The sequence below is a fragment of the Nerophis ophidion genome, linkage group LG25 (genome assembly GCF_033978795.1).
Source record: "Nerophis ophidion isolate RoL-2023_Sa linkage group LG25, RoL_Noph_v1.0, whole genome shotgun sequence".
NCBI lineage: Eukaryota > Metazoa > Chordata > Actinopteri > Syngnathiformes > Syngnathidae > Nerophis > Nerophis ophidion.
The window spans coordinates 4,494,684-4,519,138 of record NC_084635.1 but is presented as its reverse complement, the minus strand read 5'-3'; the positions used below and the strand labels follow the sequence as shown (position 1 = coordinate 4,519,138).

The 24,455-nt window shown below is 39.2% G+C and overlaps 1 protein-coding gene across 1 annotated transcript in view; it reads right to left on the bottom strand.

Moving 5' to 3' along the window:
* LOC133543114 (protein kinase C-binding protein NELL1-like) overlaps nucleotides 1–23,857 on the bottom strand; it is an 881,729-nt gene extending 857,872 nt beyond the window's left edge. The window contains exons 1-2 of the mRNA XM_061887562.1: nucleotides 23,748–23,857; nucleotides 17,661–17,789 (exon numbers count right to left, since the gene is read on the bottom strand). Coding sequence (XP_061743546.1) covers nucleotides 17,661–17,789; nucleotides 23,748–23,796 — 178 coding nt within the window. The 5' untranslated portion in view covers nucleotides 23,797–23,857. The remainder of the gene's footprint in view (nucleotides 1–17,660; nucleotides 17,790–23,747) is intronic.
* Between the last annotated feature and the right edge of the window lie 598 nt (nucleotides 23,858–24,455).

The following is a 24,455-nucleotide window of genomic DNA, read 5'->3' as shown; positions in this document are numbered from 1 at the left end:
CAAAAATTATATTGTATATTGTTCAGGAGAAGACTTGAAGTGTTGAGGATAATGGAGGTTGAGTTAATTCAACTAAAAAAATGGTTTGATATTAATAAGTTATCATTAAATGATAAGAAAACTAAATTTATGGTGTTTCGTGGTGCAAGGACAAATTGTGAAGCAAAATTAAAGTTAAATCATGTGGAAATTGATAGAGTATATGAAACTAAATTCTTGGGAATAATAATTGATCATAAACTGTGTTAGAAACCGCATATTGAATATATAAAAGGAAAAATATCCAAATCTATTGCTATTCTTTATAAAGTAAGACACATGCTGAATAAGACATGCCTGCATATGTTGTATTATTCTTTTATTTTTCCATATTTAACGTATTGTGTTGAAATTTGGGGAAAATGTGTATAAAACAAACATAGACCCAATCATAAAACTTCAAAAAAGGGTCATTAGAATAATACACAAAGCGTGCTACTATGAACATACCAATCCTTTATTTATGAGTTCAAATGTGTTAAAATTTTCCGACATTGTGTTTTTAAAAACAATGGAAATTATGTTTCGAGTAAAGAACAACAGCCTTCCAGCTTGTGTTCGCAGGCTATTTCATTTAAGAGGAGAAAACTATCATTTACGGGGGATATCGATTTTTGAAATGGGTAAAGCGAGAACAAATATAAAATACAAATGTATTACAGTTTTAGGAGTTAAATGGTGGAACAAGCTCAGTGATGAGCTGAAGACATGCAATTCTTTGGTAAGGTTTAAATAGACCTCCTTTTTAGACCAGTTGATCTGCCGCTTCTTTTCTTTCTCCTATGTCCCCCCCTCCCTTGTGGAGGGGGTCCGGTCCGATGACCATGGATGAAGTACTGACTGTCCAGAGTCGAGACCCAGGATGGACCGCTCGTCGGGACCCAGGATGGACCGCTCGCCTGTATCGGTTGGGGACATCTCTACGCTGCTGATCCGCTTGAGATGGTTTCCTGTGGACGGGACTCTCACTGCTGTCTTGGAGCCACTATGGATTGAACTTTCACAGTATCATGTTGGACCCGCTCGACATCCATTGCTTTCGGTCCCCTAGAGGGGGGGGGGGTTGCCCACATCTGAGGTCCTCTCCAAGGTTTCTCATAGTCAGCATTGTCGCTGGCGTCCCACTGGATGTGAATTCTCCCTGCCCACTGGGTGTGAGTTTTCCTTGCCCTTTTGTGGGTTCTTCCGAGGATGTTGTAGTCGTAATGGTTTGTGCAGTCCTTTGAGACATTTGGGGCTATATAAATAAACATTGATTGATTGATTGATTGATTTAAGAAAACATTGAAAGGTGAAATAATTGAAAATTATAAAATATAGTCACAATTACTTTCATCCCATTGATTTTTGATTTATTTATTGTTTTATGTTGATGTTCCAGGCAATCTAATTTTCTGTGAAGGTATAGGATAGGCAAATATAAGCTTTGGCTTCAGCCTATTCCTTTTTTGGTCATTCTTTTTCTTTTCTTTTATGTGTAAATGTGCATTATTGTACACATATAACATGTACTGTAAAACTGATCACACACAATGCTTGATTGATTTGATTTGATTGATTATATGACCGAAATAAACTTATTTCATTCATTCATTCCACTCAACAACACCACATCATTTTCAGACTGGAATTACTGGTTTGCAAAAATAATTTTTAACCCATATAGGTGAAATTAGATCTCCCACCGCACACCAGACTGTATTTCACGGCACAGTGGTTGAAAAAGACTGTTCTACCGCACCTGTTACACATAAAAATGTTGTATTCAATGTTTAAAAAACATTATATGGCTCTCACAGAAAGACATTTTTAAATATTTGGCTTCTATGGCTCTTTCCACCAAAAAGGTTCCCGACCCCTGACATAGATGTTCCCATGCAGTCATCCTGATAAGACTAAAGACAGAACATACAGGATATTAGCAACCCCCCTCCCCCACAACCCTGTTAATGAAAAGTACAAACTACAACAAATATGCAAATACGTGCTTGGTTCCCGGTTATTAGTGCCCAGCGGGAGAGTATTAGCATTCTTTTTTTTCCCCCCGTCTTGTTCATCAAAAGGTCGGATCACACATTGAGATAAAGACGTTTTTTTAGTGTCAGTCCTTCCTAAACTGGTGCAATATTCTTGGGAGCAGAGATGGATAGAGAGATGAGATAAAGACATGATTATTCCTGTGGAGCAGATGCTGATGGTGATATTGTGGGAGGCAATGGTGCCGATGTCCAGCCTCAACTGTCTGTTAAAGGGGAACATTATCACCAAACCTATGCAAGCGTCAATATATACCTTGATGGTGCAGAAAAAAGACCATGTATTTTTTTAACCGATTTCCCAACTCTAAATGGGTGAATTTTGGCAAATTAAACGCCTTTCTGTTTATCGCTCTTTTAGCGATGACGTCAGAATGTGACGTCACCGAGGTAACACACCCGCCATTTTCATTTTCACATTACAAACACCGGGTCTCAGCTCTGTTATTTTCCGTTTTTTCGACTATTTTTTGGAACCTTGGAGACATCATGCCTGGTGGGTGTGTTGTCGGAGGGTGTAACAACACTAACAGGGAGGGATTCAAGTTGCACCACCGGCAAGAAATCTGCCGCCAGACCCCCATTGAATGTACCAGAGTGTCTCCACATTTGACCGGCGATGCTAAGACAGACATAAATGATAAATAAATAAATGGGTTGTACTTGTATAGCGCTTTTCTACCTTCAAGGTACTCAAAGCGCTTTGACACTACTTCCACATTCACCCATTCACACACACATTCACACACTGATGGAGGGAGCTGCCATGCAAGGCGCCAACTAGCACCCATCAGGAGCAAGGGTGAAGTGTCTTGCTCAGGACACAACGGACGTGACGAGGTTGGTACTTGGTGGGATTTGAACCAGGGCCCCTCGGGTTGCGCAAGGCCACTCTCCCACTGCGCCACTCTCCCACTGCCCCACGCCCGTCCCATGGCACAGAGATGTATGGATAACCTGCAGATGCATTTGCAACCATTAAGTCAACGAAATCACAAAGGTGAGTTTTGTTGATGTTGTTGACTTATGTGCTAATCAGACATATTTGGTCACGGCATGACTGCCAGCTAATCGATGCTAACATCCATCCATCCATCCATTTTCTGCCGCTTATTCCCGTTCGGGGTCGCGAGGGGCGCTGGCGCCTATCTCAGCTACAATCGGGCGGAAGGCGGGGTACACCCTGGACAAGTCGCCACCTCATCGCAGGGCCAACACAGATAGACAGACAACATTCACACACTAGGGACCATTTAGTGTTGCCAATCAACCTATCCCCAGGTGAATGTCTTTGGAAGTGAACATGCTACGCTAATCAATGCTAACATGCTATTTATGCTAGCTGTATGTACATTTGAAACTAGATACCCACATTTAATGCGAAACAAACACTTACCAATCGACGCATTTAAGTTGCTCCAGTGTCACAAGATGCGAAAGTCCTGATCGTTTGGTCCGCACATTTTACCGGCGATGCTAATAAGGCAGCCATGCTATGGGCCACTTCATTAGGTACACCCACGCTATGGCCGAATAGCGTCAATTCGCTCAATAGCTTCAATTTCTTCTTCAATTTCGTTTTCGCTATCTGCCTCCATACTCCGACCATCTGTTTCAATACATGCGTAATCTGTTGAATCGCTTAAGTCGCTGAAATCCGAGTCTGAATCCGAGCTAATGTCGCTATATCTTGCTGTGGTAACCGCCATGTTGTTTGTATTGGCAGCACTGTATGACGTCACAGGGAAATGGATAGTGGTTTCCAAGATAGCGAAAATAAGGCACTTTAAAGCTTTATTTAGAGATATTCCGGGACCGGTAACATTTTTTAAAAAACTTCAAAAAATACAACAAGCCAGTGGGAATTGATTTATATTGTTTTTAACCCTTTTGAAATTGTGATAACGTTCCCCTTTAACCAGTACTTTGGACACTAATTACAACACCGGGGTTGCCTCTTCCGAGAACTATTTCGACTCCATTTCAATATGCTCTTGCACGTAGAAACAAATGAAATATGATATTGAGCGCAGAACACAATATGATTACACCCAGCATACATAAATCATGCTGAATAATCACTTAGTCCGCCGCACGGCTCCTCGCAGACTGTTAATCACGGACCGTTCGTAGCAGGGACTTATTAGGACATCCATTGTTGTTGACATTTTGCAACGCCAATCGGTGGCTGAGACTGCCGAGAGTTAAAAAAAAAAAAAACGGGAATAGAAGCACGCTCCCCTACTTTAAAGGCCTACTGAAATGAGATGTTCTTATTTAAACGGGGATAGCAGGTCCATTATATGTGTCATACTTCATCATTTCGCGATATTGCCATATTTTTGCTGAAAGGATTTAGTAGAGAACATCCACGATAAAGTTAGCAACTTTTGGTCGCTAATAGAAAAGCCTTGCCTGTACCGGAAGTATGTGCACGTGATGTCACGGGTTGTAGAGCTCCACACATATTCCCATTGTTTTTGATGGGAGCCTCCAACAAAAGGAGCTATTCGGACCTAGAAAACAACAATTTCCCCATAAATTTGAGCGAGGATGAAAGATTTGTGAATTAGGATATTGATAGTGAAGGAATAGAAAGAAGAAAAAAAAAGCGACGGCTCCGGGCGACGGCAGTGTGAGCATTTCAGATGTAATTAGACACATTAAGATAATTCTGGAATATCCCTTATCTGCTTATTGTTTTAATAGTGTTTTAGTGAGATTTTAAAGATTGTAAAAACATACCTCGAGGTCAGATGGCTGCGGTGAACACGAAGTGTCTCAGAGAGAAGCCGAGGAGCCAAGCTCACAGCTGCCGCATGACGACGAATAATCAAATGATTTTTCCGTTAAGATATATATCACAATTTCCCCATCCAAAAACACGCTGGTTGACGTAGAGAAAACATGTTCGCTTGACCGCTCTGTTCCATAGTAAAGCTTCACAACAAACAAAGAAACATCGGCTCTGTCTCGGTGCTAAAGACAGCTGCAATACACCGCTTTCCACCAACATCTTTCTTCTTTGACGTCTCCATTATTAAATGGACAAATTGCAAAAGATTCAGCAACACAGATGTCCAGAATACTGTGTAATTATGCGGTTAAAGCAGACGACTTTTAGCCGCGAGCGGAGCAGCTGCTAATAGTTCTTGACAGTCAGTGACGTCACGCGTATGAGTCATCATTCCGCGACGTTTTCAACAAGCAACTCGCGGGAAATTTAAAATTGAGATTTAGTAAACTAAAAAGGCCGTATTGGCATGTGTTGCAATGTTAATATTTCATCATTGATATATAAACTATCAGACTGCGTGGTGGCTAGTAGTGGCTTTCAGTAGGCCTTTAAAGGCCTACTAAAATGAGATGTCCTTATTTAAACGGGGATAGCAGGTCCATTCTATGTGTCATACTTGATCATTTCGCGATATTGCCATATTTTTGCTGAAAGGATTTAGTAGAGAACATCCACGATAAAGTTCGCAACTTTTGGTTGCTAATAAAAAAGCCTTGCCTGTACCGGAAGTAGCAGACGATGTGCGCGTGACGTCACGGGTTGTAGGGCTCATCACATCTGAACATTGTTTACAATCATAGCCACCAGCAGGGAGAGAGATTCTGATCGAGAAAGCGGCAATTTCCCCATTTATTTGAGCGAGGATGAAAAATTTGTGGATGAGGAAAGTTAGAGTGAAGGACTAGGTGAGAAAAAAAAGACGAGGGCAGTGGGAGCGATTCAGATGTTATTAGACACATTTACTAGGATAATTCTGGAAAATCCCTTATCCATCCATCCATCCATCATCTTCCGCTTATCCGAGGTCGGGTCGCGGGGGCAGCAGCCTAAGCAGGGAAGCCCAGACTTCCCTATCCCCAGCCACTTCGTCTAGCTCTTCCCGGGGGATCCCGAGGCGTTCCCAGGCCAGCCGGGAGACATAGTCTTTCCAACGTGTCCTGGGTCTTCCCCGTGGCCTCCTACCGGTTGGACGTGACCTAAACACCTCCCTAGGGAGGCGTTCGGGTGGCATCCTGACCAGATGCCCGAACCACCTCATCTGGCTCCTCTCGATGTGAAGGAGCAGCGGCTTTACGTTGAGCTCCTCCCGGATGGCAGAGCTTCTCACCCTATCTCTAAGGGAGAGCCCCGCCACCCGGCGGAGGAAACTCATTTCGGCCGCTTGTACCCGTGATCTTATCCTTTCGGTCATGACCCAAAGCTCATGACCATAGGTGAGGATGGGAACGTAGATCGACCGGTAAATTGAGAGCTTTGCCTTCCGGCTCAGCTCCTTCTTCACCACAACAGATCGATACAACGTCCGCATTACTGAAGACGCCGCACCGATCCGCCTGTCGATCTCACGATCCGCTCTTCCCCCACTCGTGAACAAGACTCCTAGGTACTTGAACTCCTCCACTTGGGGCAGGGTCTCCTCCCCAACCCGGAGATGGCACTCCACCCTTTTCCGGGCGAGAACCATGGACTCGGACTTGGAGGTGCTTATTGTGTTACTAGTGTTTTAGTGAGATTATATGGTCATACCTGAAAGTTGGAGGGGTGTGGTGACCGCCAGTGTCTTTGAGGGAAGCCATGGAGGAGCCAAGAAAGTCGCAGCTGCCTCTTTGACAGCTGCAGGAGGAACGACACAAGCTCCGCTTATGTTTACGGTAAGAGCCGACTTATTACCACAATTTTCCCACAGAAACCTGCCGGTTGACATGTGGTAGAGAAACATGTTGGTTTGACCGCTCTGTTTCATATTAAAGCTTCACAACAAACAAAGAAACACCGGCTGTGTTTGTGTTGCTACAGCCGGCTGCAATACACCGCTTTCCACCAACATCTTTCTTCTTTGACGTCTCCATTATTAATTGAACAAATTGCAAAAGATTCAGCAACACAGATGTCCAGAATACTGTGTAATTATGCGATAAAAACACACTACTTTTAGCTGTGATCGGTGCTGGGAGAACATGTCCGCTACCACCGGTGACGTCACGCACACGCGTCATCTTTCCGCGACGTATTTAGCAGGATACCTCGCAGGAAATTTAAAATTGCAATTTAGTAAACTAAAGCGGCCGTATTGGCATGTGTTGCAATGTTAATATTTCATCATTGATATATAAACTATCAGACTGTGTGGTCGCTAGTAGTGGCTTTCAGTAGGCCTTTAACATAGCGCTGCAAAAGAAGCCAAATTGACATGCGCGCAACTGCCACCTGCAGGACTCAAGTGGACTCGCACCCTCCTGACAGCACCACTTCCGTAGGACTTTTTTATTTTCTCCTGCAGTAATGATTTCAATCAATCAAATCAAGGTTTACTTATATAGCCCTAAAGCACGAGTGTCTCAAAGGGCTGCACGAGCCACAACGGCATCCTCCGCTCAGATCCCACATCAGGGCAAGGAAAAACTCAACCCAATGGGACGACAATGAGAAACCTTGGGTTTCAGAAAAAATATTCTGGCAAATGTACAAAATCTGTAGAATCAAATTCAAATCTTATTTCAAAGTCTTTTGAATGTATTTAAAAAATTTTGTTCTGGAAAATCTAGAAGAAACAATGATTTGTCTTTGTTAGAAATATAGCTTGGTCCAATTTGTTATGTATAACAAAGTGCAGATTGGATTATAACCTATATAAAACATGTCATCAAAATTCTAAAATTAATCTTAATCAGGAAAAATTACTAATGATGTTCCATACATTCTTTTTTTATTTTTTTCAAATAGATCCGAATTAGCTAGTTTTTCTATTCTTTTTTTTTTTGGTTGAATTTTGAATTTTAAAGAGTCGAAATTTAAGATGAACTATGTTTCAAATTTTTATTTTCATTTTTTTTTCTCCTCTTTTAAACGGTTCAATTAAGTGTTTTTTTCATCATTTATTCTCTACAAAAAAACATCCTTAAAAGGAAAAAAAATGTATGACGGAATGACAGACAGAAATACCAATTTTTTTTAATATATATAGATTTATTTATTCAAGCTAAATTGAGCAAATTGGCTATTTCTGGCAATTTATTGAAGTGTGTATCAAACTGGTAGCCCTTGGCATTAATCAGTACCCAAGAAGTAGCTCTTGGTTTCAAAAAGGTTGGTGACCCCTGCTAAAGAATAAGATGCAAAGCTTGTAAAACACTACTGCAATGCCACACACAGATTATAAATAGTCAGTTCAACAATTAGAGTAGTCTTTAAAAATATTTTACTGATGGACAATTGAATGGAAATAAGCTCGATGAATAAATGAACACTCAACCAGCATGCTAAATTAAACTATAACCTACATTCTTTGACAACAGAATAGCTAGCAGAACAGAAAGCAGAGGAAACTTTTGATTATGTATTTGCTAGTTGAACTTTACAGATCACAAAAAAGGTAAATTCGGATCGCTAAAGTTGTTAGCATAAATGAATGGGAATTAACATAGAGAAAATTAGCATCACGGCTAACGGAGAAATATTTTCGGTTCATTTTGAGACTGTGGTGGTACAAAAGAGATACTGTATTGTCCCCAAAATCATTTAACAAGTACAGGAACAGCGAGCTAGCTTGAGTGGAAGTCTGCTGGAGTAGTCTACAGTCATACAGTAACAAGCAATTAAAGTAAAGTTAAACTACCAATGATTGTCACACACACACACACACACACACACACACACACACACACACACACACACACAGTAGGTGTGGTGAAATATGCCCTCTGCATTTGACCCATCCCCTTGTTCACCCCCTGGGAAGTGAGGGGAGCAGTGAGCAGCAGCAGTGCCACGCCCGGGAATCATTTTTGGTGATTTAACCCCCAATTCCAACCCTTGATGCTGAGTCTCAAGCAGGGAGGTAATGGGTCCCATTTGTATAGTCTTTGGTATGACTGGGTCGGGTTTGAACTCACAACCTACCGATCTAGGGCGGACACTCCAACCACTAGGCCACTGAGTAGGTTACACCTGACTGGATGAAGTCCTCGGGCTCAAAAACCAGTGTGGCCTCAATAGCTGGGGAATTATCTGTGCATGTGATGGAAGAATGCACTACATGTGTGATGGAGGAATGCACAGTGCAGGGGTAATAATTCAACTGAATTAAATCAGGTTGTTTTATCTAATAATCATGCTGCAAGATCTGCATGGTGCATTCAATGTTTATTCCCGTTATTTCCCCATTAATTCCATGGAAAGTTTCCAACTTTGAATATTCCTGGAATTTTGCAACCCTATGTGCAAATGTGTTAACGAAAAAAGAAAGTGTGTCCTCCATCCTTCAAACTTGGACAGCTCCGCCCGATATTTGGCTAATTAGCTGCCCTGCATTCACACACACTCCAAAGTGCTTAACAACCGAGGCTGCAGAAGCAACCGGGATTTGTGCCAGCATCCCTCAGCTGCAATATTGTCACAACAGAGAAATAAAAACATCAGTTCTCTCTGCTTTCCTTCAGTTATTTTTCTCTTTTTTTTCCATACAGATTCAGGTTTTTGTAGCAGCTTTTTTTTTTTTTAACAGTCATTCTCCCCTGAGAGACAAATCAAACTCATGTTCTGCATTTCTTTGAAGCCTTTGAAACGTCAACACTCCACCACATACATCTTTTCAAATGTAATAGTTTGCTGTTCAACTGTTGCAGATACAAAGTATCTTACATGAAAACAGCAAAAAGCACTCCCTTTTATTTTTAGAACCTTAATCTCTCTCCGCACACTCGCACTTCTGCGTTCATTCTATTATTCAACAATGGGTTTCAGGTTTGGGGCGCCACGGGAGTACGAAAGAGGCTCTGAAGACAATCGTTAGACCTTTTCAAAGGTGCACAGAATGCGAAAGTTTCTTCTAACACTTGTCGTAGACAAAGGTCCGCATTGATAGCACCGAGATCGTGTTTTTGTTGCATCTGACCACAGACTTTTCCTCCAGAAGGTCTTATCTTTGTCCATGTGATGTCAGGTTAAACAGAAATTGAGCTGTTAGCCAGCAATATGTTTTGAGAAGAAAAGGTAAGGCCTTTAATCCCAGGAACACCTACAAGCACGGTGCTAATAGTATTATGCTCTGGGCCTGTTTCGCTGGTGCTTTACAGAGAGTAAATGGGACAAGGAAAAAGGAGGATTACCTCCAAATTCTTCAGGACAACCCAGAGGTCAATCAATCAATCAATCAATCAATGTTTATTTATATAGCCCCAAATCACAAATGTCTCAAAGGACTGCACAAATCATTACGACTACAACATCCTCGGAAGAACCCACAAAAGGGCAAGGAAAACTCACACCCAGTGGGCAGGGAGAATTCACATCCAGTGGGACGCCAGTGACAATGCTGACTATGAGAAACCTTGGAGAGGACCTCAGATGTGGGCAACCCCCCCCCCCCCCCCCCCTCTAGGGGACCGAAAGCAATGGATGTCGAGCGGGTCTAACATGATACTGTGAAAGTTCAATCCATAGTGGCTCCAACACAGCAGCGAGAGTCCCGTCCACAGGAAACCATCTCAAGCGGATCAGCAGCGTAGAGATGTCCCCAACCGATACAGGCGAGCGGTCCATCCTGGGTCTTTGCCCACAATGTCAGTTGATCTAACGCTTCTTTTCTTTCTCCTATGTCCCCCCCTCCCTTGTGGAGGGGGTCCGGTCCGATGACCATGGATGAAGTACTGGCTGTCCAGAGTCGAGACCCAGGATGGACCGCTCGTCAGGACCCAGGATGGACCGCTCGCCTGTATCGGTTGGGGACATCTCTACGCTGCTGATCCGCTTGAGATGGTTTCCTGTGGACGGGACTCTCGCTGCTGTCTTGGATCCGCTTGAACTGAACTCTCGCGGCTGTGTTGGAGCCACTATGGATTGAACTTTCACAGTATCATGTTAGACCCGCTCGACATCCATTGCTTTCGGTCCCCTAGAGGGGGGGGGTTGCCCACATCTGAGGTCCTCTCCAAGGTTTCTCATAGTCAGCATTGTCACTGGCGTCCCACTGGATGTGAATTCTCCCTGCCCACTGGGTGTGAGTTTTCCTTGCCCTTTTGTGGGTTCTTCCGAGGATGTTGTAGTCGTAATGATTTGTGCAGTCCTTTGAGACATTTGTGATTTGGGGCTATATAAATAAACATTGATTGATTGATTGATTCATCGTTACAATTACAATACAACTAAAACTATTCATTGCCCTATCCAGGGTGTACGCCCCTTCCGCCCGAGTGCAGCTGGGATTGGCTCCACCAACCCCCGCCACCCCGAGAAAGACAAGCGGTAGAAAATGGATGGATGGATACAGTTGATTATACTTACTAAACCATGAATTGATTAAAGTGGACCCCGACTTAAACAAGTTGAAAAACTTATTCGGGTGTTACCATTTTGGGGTCAATTGTACGGAATATGTACTGTACGGTTTAGCTCGGTTGGTAGAGTGGCCGTGCCGGCAACTTGAGGGTTCCAGGTTCGATTCCCGCCTCTGCCAACCTAGTCAGTGCCGTTGTGTCCTTGGGCAAGACACTTTACCCACCTGCTCCCAGTGCCACCCACACTGCTTTAAATGTAACTTAGATATTGGGTTTCACTATGTAAAGCGCTTTGAGTCACTAGAGAAAAAGCGCTATATAAATAGAATTCACTTCACTTCACTACTGTGCAATCTACTAATAAAAGTCTTAATCAATCAATCAATCAATCAATCAATCAACCGTCCCATGTGTGATGTCTGTAGGAGTGTTTCCATGCATATTTGTACGTGCTATCGTAATGACGCTAGCATTGTTAGCAATAGCTAATATGCCGACATGTTTACAAGTGTCTGTGTTAGTATTATTAACTTAGAACGTCTTTATTGTTGTATTGTTTCCATCCATCAATCCATCCATTTGTCCCATCCATCCATCCATCTATTGCCTACCGCTTCCGCAGCTAATGGGTTCTGTTTTGTTTGATCAGCCGTTTTACAACACACTCTTTGGAAACAATTAAAATATGTAAATAAACATTTACAGAATATTTCTGCGTAAATAACTAATTTCGCAACGTATATATCTGCGGCTAATAGTCCGAAGTGGTTAATGTACGGGGGATTTTTATTGAATTTTGTACCTATAAATTAGTGGGTGCGGCTGATATAATAACGCAATAGTCCGGATAATACGGTAGTATATTGGCGATCGGGTATACCTAATAGTCTACTGCAGGGGTGTCCAAACTACGGCCAACCAGGGTCTTGAATTAGGCCTGCAAGACCGTACGAGTCCAAATAACAATTTGGCCAAGACCGGTGTGTTCATATCACACCATACCAACTTTATATATAAAGCCCTTTAAAAACAACCACAGTCGAAAAACAAAGGACTGTACACCACATACAATAATAGCCAGCGGTATTTTTTGTCACCATCTGGAGGCCAACGAAAGCAGCTCAACCATTAATTGTACATGTAGCATTAAATTATGTTTCTTATACATTTCCATGACCAGAAAGGAGCAGATGGGAGAAGAATATACGCATATTTATCTGCCTCTTCCACCAACACCCGAACTATAATATAGCTTTTAATTTTCATTGAAGCATTTTCACGATGACACGTGCAACCAAAATCAATGTGACCCAAACCAAACAACCTTCCCTAGTCATAATGCAGGGGGCGAAAAAAAATAAACCAGCACAAAAATTCAACAAACAACATCACATACCACAACCTTCTCAATTAAGTTTTGTATATTATAAAAAAAAATGAAATTACACCCATTTATGTGATTCTGGAGCAAAATGTATGCAAAATGTACACCAATAGTATCTCTTATACATTTCCATGACCAGAAAGGAGCAGATGGAAGAATAATATTCTTATATTTATCTGCCTCTTCCACCAACACCCGAACAACATGGTTTTTAATTTTCGTTTAAGCATTTTGACACGTCCAACCAAAATCAAATATCAGTTTTTAAATAAATAAAATATTCTTGCAACTTTTTAAGTCGTTCTTTAGAGAAGTCCATGCTTTCACATCAACAACAGACAAGCACATTTGTTGCAAATTTGTCCGCACTCTTGGATGTTTAATGTGACCCAAACCAAACAACCTTCCCAAGTCATAGTGCAGGGAAAAAAATTCAACCAGCACAAAAATTCAACAAACAACGTCACATACCACAACCTTCTCAATTAAGTTTTGTATATTATAAAAAAAATGAAATTACACCCATTGATGTGATTCTGGAGCAAAATGTATGCAAAATTTACACCAATAGTATCTCTTATACATTTCCATGACCAGAAAGGAGCAGATGGAAGAATAATATTCTTATATTTATCTGCCTCTTCCACCAACACCCAAACTCCAACATAGTTTTTAAATTTCATTGAAGCATTTTCACAATGACACGTCCAACCAAAATCAATAATCAGTTTTTAAATAAATAAAATATTCTTGCAACTTTTTAAGTCGTTCTTTAGAGAAGTCCATGCTTTCACACCAACAACAGACAAGCACATTTGTTTCAAATTTGTTCGCACTCTTGGATATTTAATGTGACCCAAACCAAACAACCTTCCCTAGTCATAGTGCAGGGGGAAAAAATCAACCAGCACAAAAATTCAACAAACAAGTTCTCTTATACCACAACCTTCTCATAAAAGTTTGTATATTATAAAAAAAAATTAAATTACACCCATTGATGTGATTCTGGACCAAAATGTATGCAAAATGTACACCAATAGTATCTCTTATACATTTCCATGACCAGAAAGGAGCAGATGGAAGAAGAATATTCACATATTTATCTGCCTCTTCCACCAACACCCGAACAACATGGTTTTTAATTTACATTGAAGCATTTTCACAATGACACGTCCAACCAAAATCAAAAATCAGTTTTTAAATAAAAAAATATTCTTGCAACTTTTTAAGTCGTTCTTTAGAGGATTCCATGCTTTCACACCAACAACAGACAAGCACATTTGTTTAAAATTTGTTCGCACTCTTGGATATTTAATGTGACCCAAACCAAACAACCTTCCCTAGTCATAGTGCAGGTGGAAAAAAAATCAACCAGCCCAAAAATTCAACATCATCACATACCACAACCTTCTCAATTAAGTTTTGTATATTATATACAAAAAAATGAAATTACACCCATTTATGTGATTCCGGAGCAAAATGTATGCAAAATGTACACCAATAGTATCTCTTATACATTTCCATGACCAGAAAGGAGCAGATGGAAAAATAATATTCTTATATTTATCTGCCTCTTCCACCAACACACGAACAACATGGTTTTTAATTTTCGTTTAATCATTTTCACAATAACATGTCCAACCAAAATCAATAATCAGTTTTTAAATAAAAAAATATTCCTGCAACGTTTTAAGTCGTTCTTTAGAGAAGTCCATGCTTTCACATCAAAAACAGATAAGCACTCTTGGATGTTTAATGTGACCCAAACCAAACAACCTTCCCTAGTCATAGCGCAGGTGGAAAAAAATCAACCAGCACGAAAATTCAACAAACAAGGTCACATATACCACAACTTTCTCATAAAAGTTTTGCATATTATTTAAAAAAAAGAAATTACACCCATTGATGTGATTCTGGAGCAAAATGTATTTAAAATGTACACCAATAGTATCTCTTATACATTTCCATGACCAGAAAGGAGCAGATGGAAGAATAATATTCTTATATTTATCTGCCTCTTCCACCAACACCCGAACAACATGGTTTTTAATTTTCGTTTAAGCATTTTGACACGTCCAACCAAAATCAAATATCAGTTTTTAAATAAATAAAATATTCTTGCAACTTTTTAAGTCGTTCTTTAGAGAAGTCCATGCTTTCACATCAACAACAGACAAGCACATTTGTTGCAAATTTGTCCGCACTCTTGGATGTTTAATGTGACCCAAACCAAACAACCTTCCCAAGTCATAGTGCAGGGAAAAAAATTCAACCAGCACAAAAATTCAACAAACAACGTCACATACCACAACCTTCTCAATTAAGTTTTGTATATTATAAAAAAAATGAAATTACACCCATTGATGTGATTCTGGAGCAAAATGTATGCAAAATTTACACCAATAGTATCTCTTATACATTTCCATGACCAGAAAGGAGCAGATGGAAGAAGAATATTCTTATATTTATCTGCTTCTTCCACCAACACCTGAACTCCGACATAGTTTTTAAATTTCATTGAAGCATTTTCACAATAACAAGTCCAACCAAAATCAAAAATCAGTTTTTAAATAAATAAAATATTCTTGCAACTTTTTAAGTCCTTCTTTAGAGAAGTCCATGCTTTCACACCAACAACAGACAAGCACATTTGTTTCAAATTTGTTCGCACTCCTGAATATTTAAATGTGAACCAAACAACCTTCCCTAGTCATAGTGCAGGGGAAAAAAATCAACCAGCACAAAAATTAAACAAACAAGGTCACATATACCACAACCTTCTCAATTAAGTTTTGTATATTATTAAAAAAAATGAAATTACACCCATTGATGTGATTCTGGAGCAAAATGTATGCAAAATTTACACCAATAGTATCTCTTATACATTTCCATGACCAGAAAGGAGCAGATGGAAGAATAATATTCTTATATTTATCTGCCTCTTCCACCAACACACGAACAACATGGTTTTTAATTTTCGTTTAAGCATTTTGACACGTCCAACCAAAATCAAAAATCAGTTTTTAAATAAATAAAATATTCTTGCAACTTTTTAAGTCGTTCTTTAGAGAAGTCCATGCTTTCACACCAACAACAGATAAGCACTCTTGGATGTTTAATGTGACCCAAACCAAACAACCTTCCCTAGTCATAGCGCAGGTGGAAAAAAATCAACCAGCACGAAAAATCAACAAACAAGGTCACATATACCACAACTTTCTCATAAAAGTTTTGCATATTATTTTAAAAAATGAAATTACACCCATTTATGTGATTCTGGAGCAAAATGTATGCAAAATGTACACCAATAGTATCTCTTATACATTTCCATGACCAGAAAGGAGCAGATGGAAGAATAATATTCTTATATTTATCTGCCTCTTCCACCAACACCCGAACTCCAACATAGTTTTTAATTTACATTGAAGCATTTTCACAATAAAACGTCCAACCAAAATCAAAAATCAGTTTTTAAATAAAAAAATATTCTTGCAACTTTTTAAGTCGTTCTTTAGAGAAGTCCATGCTTTCACATCAAAAACAGATAAGCACAATTGGATGTTTAATGTGACCCAAACCTAACAACCTTCCCTAGTCATAGTGCAGGAAAAAAACATCAACCAGCACAAAAATTCAACAAACAAGGTCACATATATACCACAACCTTCTCATGAAAGTTTTGTATGTTATAAAAAAAAATGAAATTACACCCATTTATGTGATTCTGGAGCAAAATGTATGCAAAATGTACACCAATAGTATCTCTTATACATTTCCATGACCAGAAAGGAGCAGATGGAAGAATAATATTCTTATATTTATCTGCCTCTTCCACCAACACACGAACAAGATGGTTTTTAATTTTCGTTTAAGCATTTTGACACGTCCAACCAAAATCAAATATCAGTTTTTAAATAAATAAAATATTCTTGCAACTTTTTAAGTCTTTCTTTAGAGAAGTCCATGCTTTCACACCAACAACAGACAAGCACATTTGTATCAAATTTGTTCGCACTCTTGGATATTTAATGTGACCCAAACCAAACAACCTTCCCTAGTCATAGCGCAGGTGGAAAAAAATCAACCAGCACAAAAATTCAAAAAACAAGGTCACATACCACAACCTTCTCAATTAAGTTTGTATATTATAAAAAAAATGAAATTACACCCATTGATGTGATTCTGGAGCAAAATGTATGCAAAATTTACACCAATAGTATCTCTTATACATTTCCATGACCAGAAAGGAGCAGATGGAAGAAGAATATTCTTATATTTATCTGCCTCTTCCACCAACACACGAACAACATGGTTTTTAATTTTCGTTTAAGCATTTTGACACATCCAACCAAAATCAAATATCAGTTTTTAAATAAATAAAATATTCTTGCAACTTTTTAAGTCGTTCTTTAGAGTAGTCCATTCTTTCACATCAAAAACAGATAAGCACAATTGGATGTTTAATGTGACCCAAACCAAACAACCTTCCCTAGTCATAGTGCACGGAAAAAACCTCAACCAGCACAAAAATTCAACAAACAAGGTCACACATACCACAACCTTCTCATAAAAGTTTTGTATATTATAAAAAAAATGAAATTACACCAATTTATGTGATTCTGGAGCAAAATGTATGCAACATTTACACCAATAGTATCTAAACTACAATGATTCAATGTAGATTACAATCATCCTAGGTCGCCTTTAAAGACATTTACATCTATTTATATAATAAATGTATTCATTTTCTTGTTTCCATGCCGTTATTTAGCTACACACACTGATACATGAGTGGAATTTTGGCGAAAATGCTCCCATGAGGGTTTCACCATCCCCAATAATGCTTAAAAGGGTGATTTTTTTTTTTCACAGAACTAAAAAAAAACGATCAAACTTTGATGTTATCTTACCTCGGAAAATGAAGGCCTTGCTGCTGTTGTGAAGTCCCGCCACTTGGGTAATTCCATAGGTGGCATTTGCCAAATCCAATTCATTGATGATATCGATCTGGTAGTCTTGACCCGACCCAAAAGCCAAAGCTGGCGGAGAGAAAGATGAAGAGATGATTCAACACGGACACATAATAAAATGGTAATGGTTGCAATATTCATCTATTTCGAACATGCATACCAATTACAATGTGGTGCATCATTTTTTTTTTTTACAATTTCAATGTCCGAAAAGAAGCAAAGCTTATTTAATCCGTTTCTCAGCAATTACTAACATATTTGTTTAATGCCTGGACTCAATTTGTAACACAAACAACCAAATTAGTAAATCGGGGCTCAAAAAAAAAATTAAATCATCTCCGAATTTATACAGATTCTCAATCAATCATTTTCAATAATCGAGAAAACGTCTTTAGGCCAAGTCTGCATTTTTAAGCTTTTGTAACCTGTAACCCAGGGGTGTCCAAAGTGCGACCCGGGGGCCATTTGTGGCCCGTGGGTCATTTTTAAAACGGCCCCCACGGCACAGATTACAATTGAAAAAAATTAAAAACATAAAAAGTGGCATAAAAGAGCAAACAGGTGAAATGTAACAAGAAAATGTTGCAATGTTTACTCTAATAACACAAAAGCTGCCATGCAGGCTGTTTCTTTCTTTGAAAAATAATAATGAATCAAAACCAATGTCATTTTGAATTATCGACCTATTCAAGGCTTTGATTACATCACACTAAATATTCCACTTTGAGATATTTTTTGGGGAAAATTTTGCATATTTTGTGTTTTACCATATAAAAAACTGAGCTGTTTTTTTAAAAGGGCCTAAAACAAACAATAAAACTTAAAATTGACCGATATATCTGAAGTTGATCTTGAGCTTATTGTGCTCAAAGTAAACAGTAAAAAAATTTATAATTTATTTTTTAAAACTTTAATGAGTAGGACACAGGGCGGTATAGCTCGGTTGGTGGAGCGGCCGTGCCAGCAACTTGAGGGTTGCAGGTTCGATTCCCGCTTCCACCATCCTAGTCACTGCCGTTGTGTCCTTGGGCAAGACACTTTACCCACCTGCTCCCAGTGCCACCCACACTGGTTTAAATGTAACTTAGATATTGGGTTTCACTATGTAAAGCGCTTTGAGTCACTAGAGAAAAGCGCTATATAAATATAATTCACTTCACTTCACTTTTGGATCCCCAATTATTTTAGTGTGATTTGCTATTCCATTCCATAATCTTATTCCGCATACTTATATACGAAAGGTTTTAAGTGTTGTACGTACATTTAAATCGTACCCTATTTTGTTGAGAAAATTTGTAGGTTAGCGGGCTATGGTTAGCTTTGTACGGAATTTCAGCAGTTGTCAAATGCAACAGATCATTGAATTTTAACATTTTCGAGTCAATAAATACAGGTTAGCATTATCCTATTAACTGGCCATTTTTTGGGGTAAAAGCATACTTGTGTTATTTCCCAATATTTCTACTGGGTCCGTCAATATCAAAGAGTTAACTTATATGATTATTCACAAAATAATTATGGTATCAAATCATCATGCAACCGCTAAACGGCCACAGTGATCAGACCAGTGCGAAAATGACTGACGACTGTGCTCGCTGGCCAAAATAATTCCCAAAAACAACTGGAAAGTACTTACAAATAAAAAACAATACATATACAAGTACATATACATACATAGACTCATGCATATAATTGTCACAACTAGGCTTGGACATGGATTTTTTTCCTCGACGCAGATGAGGATCAGCACGAGCGAGGCGTGGACGTGAGTACATGGTTGTTTATTTAAAACTATAATACAAAATAAACAAGGAGGTACAGACACTTGGCTATGAACAAACAAAAGACTAGCATAAATGCACCAAACTACAAACATGAAACAAAAACACTTGCTCGATTGGCATGAATGATAATAAACTATAAACAAAACAAGCACATGGCATGAATACAAAAACTTGGACTATGCACGAGGGCATGAAGGAGGTGCAGCATGGGTAGGGTGCGTGCGAGTGTGAAGATCCCAGAAAGCAGACAAGAAACAGAGTGACTTAAGTAGCTGTGATGATTCGTGAAAACAGGTGAGGCTGAGAACAGGGACGTGACGTGACAGGTGAGAAGTAATGGGTTGGCATGGAGACGAAAACAAACCACGAAATGCTAAGACAGAATTTAAATGTCCAAAAAAACTAAGCATAACCTGACCAAAACATAAACTTACAGGCGTAACAATAATCATGTTTCATCAAACATATTAACGTTTTTGTCCTCTGGGAAAAAAACGGGTAACACACGGCACACTGACAAAGCTTAACCTATCGTTACCATAACAATCTACAAGGTTAATACCGGTTGCTTCTCCTTCTTTCCACTCCATGTATCTGCTTTCTTTTGTATTTCAAGTTATCATTACATATATGTATTGTTGCATTTGAAACAATTGTATTGTTGATAATAGGAGGTAATTATTGTTAATATTCATTATCAATGGTGCTATTTTTATTGGTTTTAGTATTACTCCATTCATGGTGTAAAACTGCTCAGTCATTTATATATTATTAATATTTATTGCACTAACTGCTTCTTTGCTATCATTTTTACCATATGTGCACAAATCCTATTTGCTGCTGTTCTGTTGTTGTCCTCGGGGAAACTGGGTAACACATGGCACAGACTAGCGTTACTATAACAATCTACAAGGTTAATATGCGGTCGGGCTCCAGTACTCTGGAATGCCCTCCCGGTAACAGTTCGAGATGCTACCTCAGTAGAAGCATTTAAGTCTCACCTTAAAACTCATCTGTATACTCTAGCCTTTAAATAGACCTCCTTTTTAGACCAGTTGATCTGCCGCTTCTTTTCTTTCTCCTATGTCCCCCCCCCTCCCTTGTGGAGGGGGTCCGGTCCGATGACCATGGATGAAGTACTGGCTGTCCAGAGTCGAGACCCGGGATGGACCGCTCGTCGGGACCCAGGATGGACCGCTCGCATGTATCGGTTGGGGACATCTCTACGCTGCTGATCCGCCTCCGCTTGAGATGGTTTCCTGTGGACGGGACTCTCGCTGCTGTCTTGGATCCGCTTGAACTGAACTCTCGCGGCTGTGTTGGAGCCACTATGGATTGAACTTTCACAGTATCATGTTAGACCCGCTCGACATCCATTGCTTTCGGTCCCCTAGACGGGGGGGGGTTGCCCACATCTGAGGTCCTCTCCAAGGTTTCTCATAGTCAGCATTGTCACTGGCGTCCCACTGGATGTGAATTCTCCCTGCCCACTGGGTGTGAGTTTTCCTTGCCCTTTTGTGGGTTCTTCCGAGGATGTCGTGGTCGTAATGATTTGTGCAGTCCTTTGAGACATTTGTGATTTGGGGCTATATAAATAAACATTGATTGAATATAGTTTGCTGCTTCTTCTTTCCCTCCATTAATCTGGTTTCTGTCACGACTTGGACTTGTGGATTGTTTTTCCAAGGCAAAGGAAAGTTGGCGCCAGCAAGGCGTGAATGTAAGTACATCTTTTATTTATTACACCAACAAACTACAAAAGAGGAAGCAAACAAAAGGCGCGCACAATGGCGCTACAAATACTTTGATATGAAACAAAACTATGAACATAAAACAAAAACACTTGCACAATGGCATGAATAAGAAAAAAAACTTACACTATGGCATAAACTATGGCCATAAACAAAAACACTTGCACAATGGCATGAATAACAAATTAAAAAAACTTACACTATGGCATAAACTATGGCCATAAACAAAAACACTTGCACAATGGCATGAATAACAAATTAAAAAAACTTACACTATGGCATAAACTATGGACATAAACAAAAACACTTGCACAATGGCATGAATAAAAAATACAAAAAACTTACACTATGGCATAAACTATGGACATAAACAAAAACACTTACTGTGGCGAGAACAAGGGCATGAGAAAAAACAGCATGGATATCATGGGTGCAGGAGGTGATGGAGGGTGATTGACCGTGAGAGGGAGGTGATGTTGCCAGACTGGCTACCTGGTAACTGTGGCTTAAATAAAACTATGGTGATTGGTGAAAACAGGTGCGTGACATGGGTACAAGGTGAAATCTAATTGGTTGGCATGGTAATAAGACAAGTGTAAAAACAAGAAACAATGGAGTCTTAAGCAAAACAGAACATAACTAAAGAGAAACATGAACAGACATGACAGTTTCTTTTCTATTTTAGGTTATCATCACAAGTTAGTTTTGTTGAATTTGAAAAAATCGTATTGTTGATAATGAATAACGATAATTGGTATTTGTATTGATCCATTTGTAGTGTAATAAAGCTCATTGTCATTTCTGTGTTATTAATAGTTATTTCACTAACTGCTTCTTTGCTATCACTTTTACCATCGTATTTGCACATATCCTATTAGCCGATGTTGTTCTATTGTTGTTATTGTTGTGTTTGCTGTTGTCGTCTGTCTTATCCCACCTCTCGTCCCTGCAATTTCCCCCTCTCTCTTCCTTTTTTCCCCCTTCTTTCGGTCCCCTCCTGCTCCGGCCCGGCTGTACTAACTAATAATATAAATCCATTTAATAAAAACAAACACAAAACATAAGGCAATAGGAGAAGTATCCACACTTCTGTTTTGTAAAGTAAATATGAACAGCCGGTATGGGCATCTATACATCAACAATATGATTTGCTTGGGAGTAGCTGGACAGGACAAAAAATAAATAATAATTAAAAAAAACCAAAAAAACCTGTTACCAAATGTTGCAGCAATCAATGACATCCAAGTAAAATGTTGATTTTTTTTTTCCTGGATGACATTCTGACAATAAAATCAAATGTGTGTACCAATATCGGGGTCACCCGTGATTAATCCAGTACTTTTCAACCTTTTTTCAGTGATGTACCCCCTGTGAACATTTTTTTAATTCAAGTACCTCCTAATCAGAGCAAAGCATTTTTGGTTGAAAAAAAAAAAAAGATAAAGAAGTAATCTGTTTCTGAATTTTTTAAATTGTATAACAGTGAAAAATATTGCTCATTTGTAGTGGTCTTTCTTGAACTATTCGGAAAAAAAGATATAAAAATAACTAAAATCTTGTTGAAAAATAAACAAGTGATTCAATTATAAATACAAATTTCTCCACATAGAAGTAATCATCAACTTAAAGTGCCCTCTTTGGGGATTGTAATAGAGATCCATCTGGATTCAATAAATTAATTTTAAACATTTTTTTACCAAAAAAAAAAATCTTTAACATCAATATTTATGGAACATGTCCACAAAAAATCTAGCTGTCAACACTGAATATTGCATTGTTGCATTTCTTTTCACAGTTTATGAACTTACATTCATATTTTGTTGAAGTATTATTCAATAAATATATTTATAATGGATTTTTGAATTGTTGCTATTTTTAGAATATTTAAAAAAAAAATACCTTCAAGTTCCCCCAGGGGTACGCATACCCCCATTTGAGAACCACTGCCTTATTGTGATTAAAAAAATATTTATTCTGCACAATAACTAAGATATAGTAAACCCAGTGAGTAATAAAAATTATTTTTTTTGGTCCAGACGATATTTAGCTTTATTTATTATAAAAACATCACTTTGTTTTTTATGAGATTTCCACTTCATTTGACCATCTTTAAAAATATATTTATTTTACCCTGTTCGTGTCGACTCTATTTGACTTTTTGTTGTTGCATTTTATTTTCACTTAAATGTAAGCCTGCTTTGTCTCTGCGGTGAGGAAATATTACCAACTTTAAACCCCTAAGAGTAGTTTTTTTTGTTTTTGTTCCTGGCATAAACGCATATATGTTGCTGCAACCTACAGCTGGTGTCAGGTGCACTGGCTGCACAAACCAAATAGTTGTCCCTCTCCCAAGCCCGTGCATCATGTTTAGTCTGCAAACTGCATTCACATGCACGCTTTTTTTTTTTTTTTTTTTTAAATCGCGCGTAATTTCCACGCAAGAAATTCCACGCCCGCGCGCAAATTCCGTATTCGTGCGTGCGTCCTCTTACCTGGTTTGGAAAAAAGGACGAGGTATAACAAAGCCACGGAAATATCCATTTGTGTCGGAGTTGCGTGGTACGGAGTCCTGAGTGGGGGTGCGCGCGTCAGGCAGCGTGTCTCCAGCAGCACCTTGGTGCGTGTGCGCAGCTCCCACTCCACGACTGGGTGTGCGAGAAATGAGGACCGGTCCACGGCGTCAGAGGAGGGGATGCTGCAGAGCTGCGAAGTGCTGCTTTTTAAGCGTGTTTCCACCCAGCACCTCGTCTCTACCTTCATGACATAAAATAAGTGTGCATGCATTTTTTTTCAAATATTTTTAAGTGGACACGAGTGGGAGATTTGCAGTGGATGCAAATATCATTAACATGACTACCCCTTTCTTCAAAGTTCCCATTTTTGAGGTTAGCTTTCAAGAAAATCATTCACTTGAGGACATCATTCTGTGCAAGAATGATAGTACTTTTGTGCAGAATGGGCCCCCATACAAAAAACCCCAGGAGGGCCCTGAACGCAACACTTGATAAAAAAAAAACAAATGTAATGGATTCTGTTAAAAAAAACTGGCTTACAGGCCTACTGAAATGAGATTGTCTTATTTAAACGGGGATAGCAGGTCCATTCTATGTGTCATACTTGATCTTTTCGCGATTTGCTGAAAGTATTTAGTAGAGAACATCGACGATAAAGTTCACAACTTTTACTCGCTAATAAAAAAG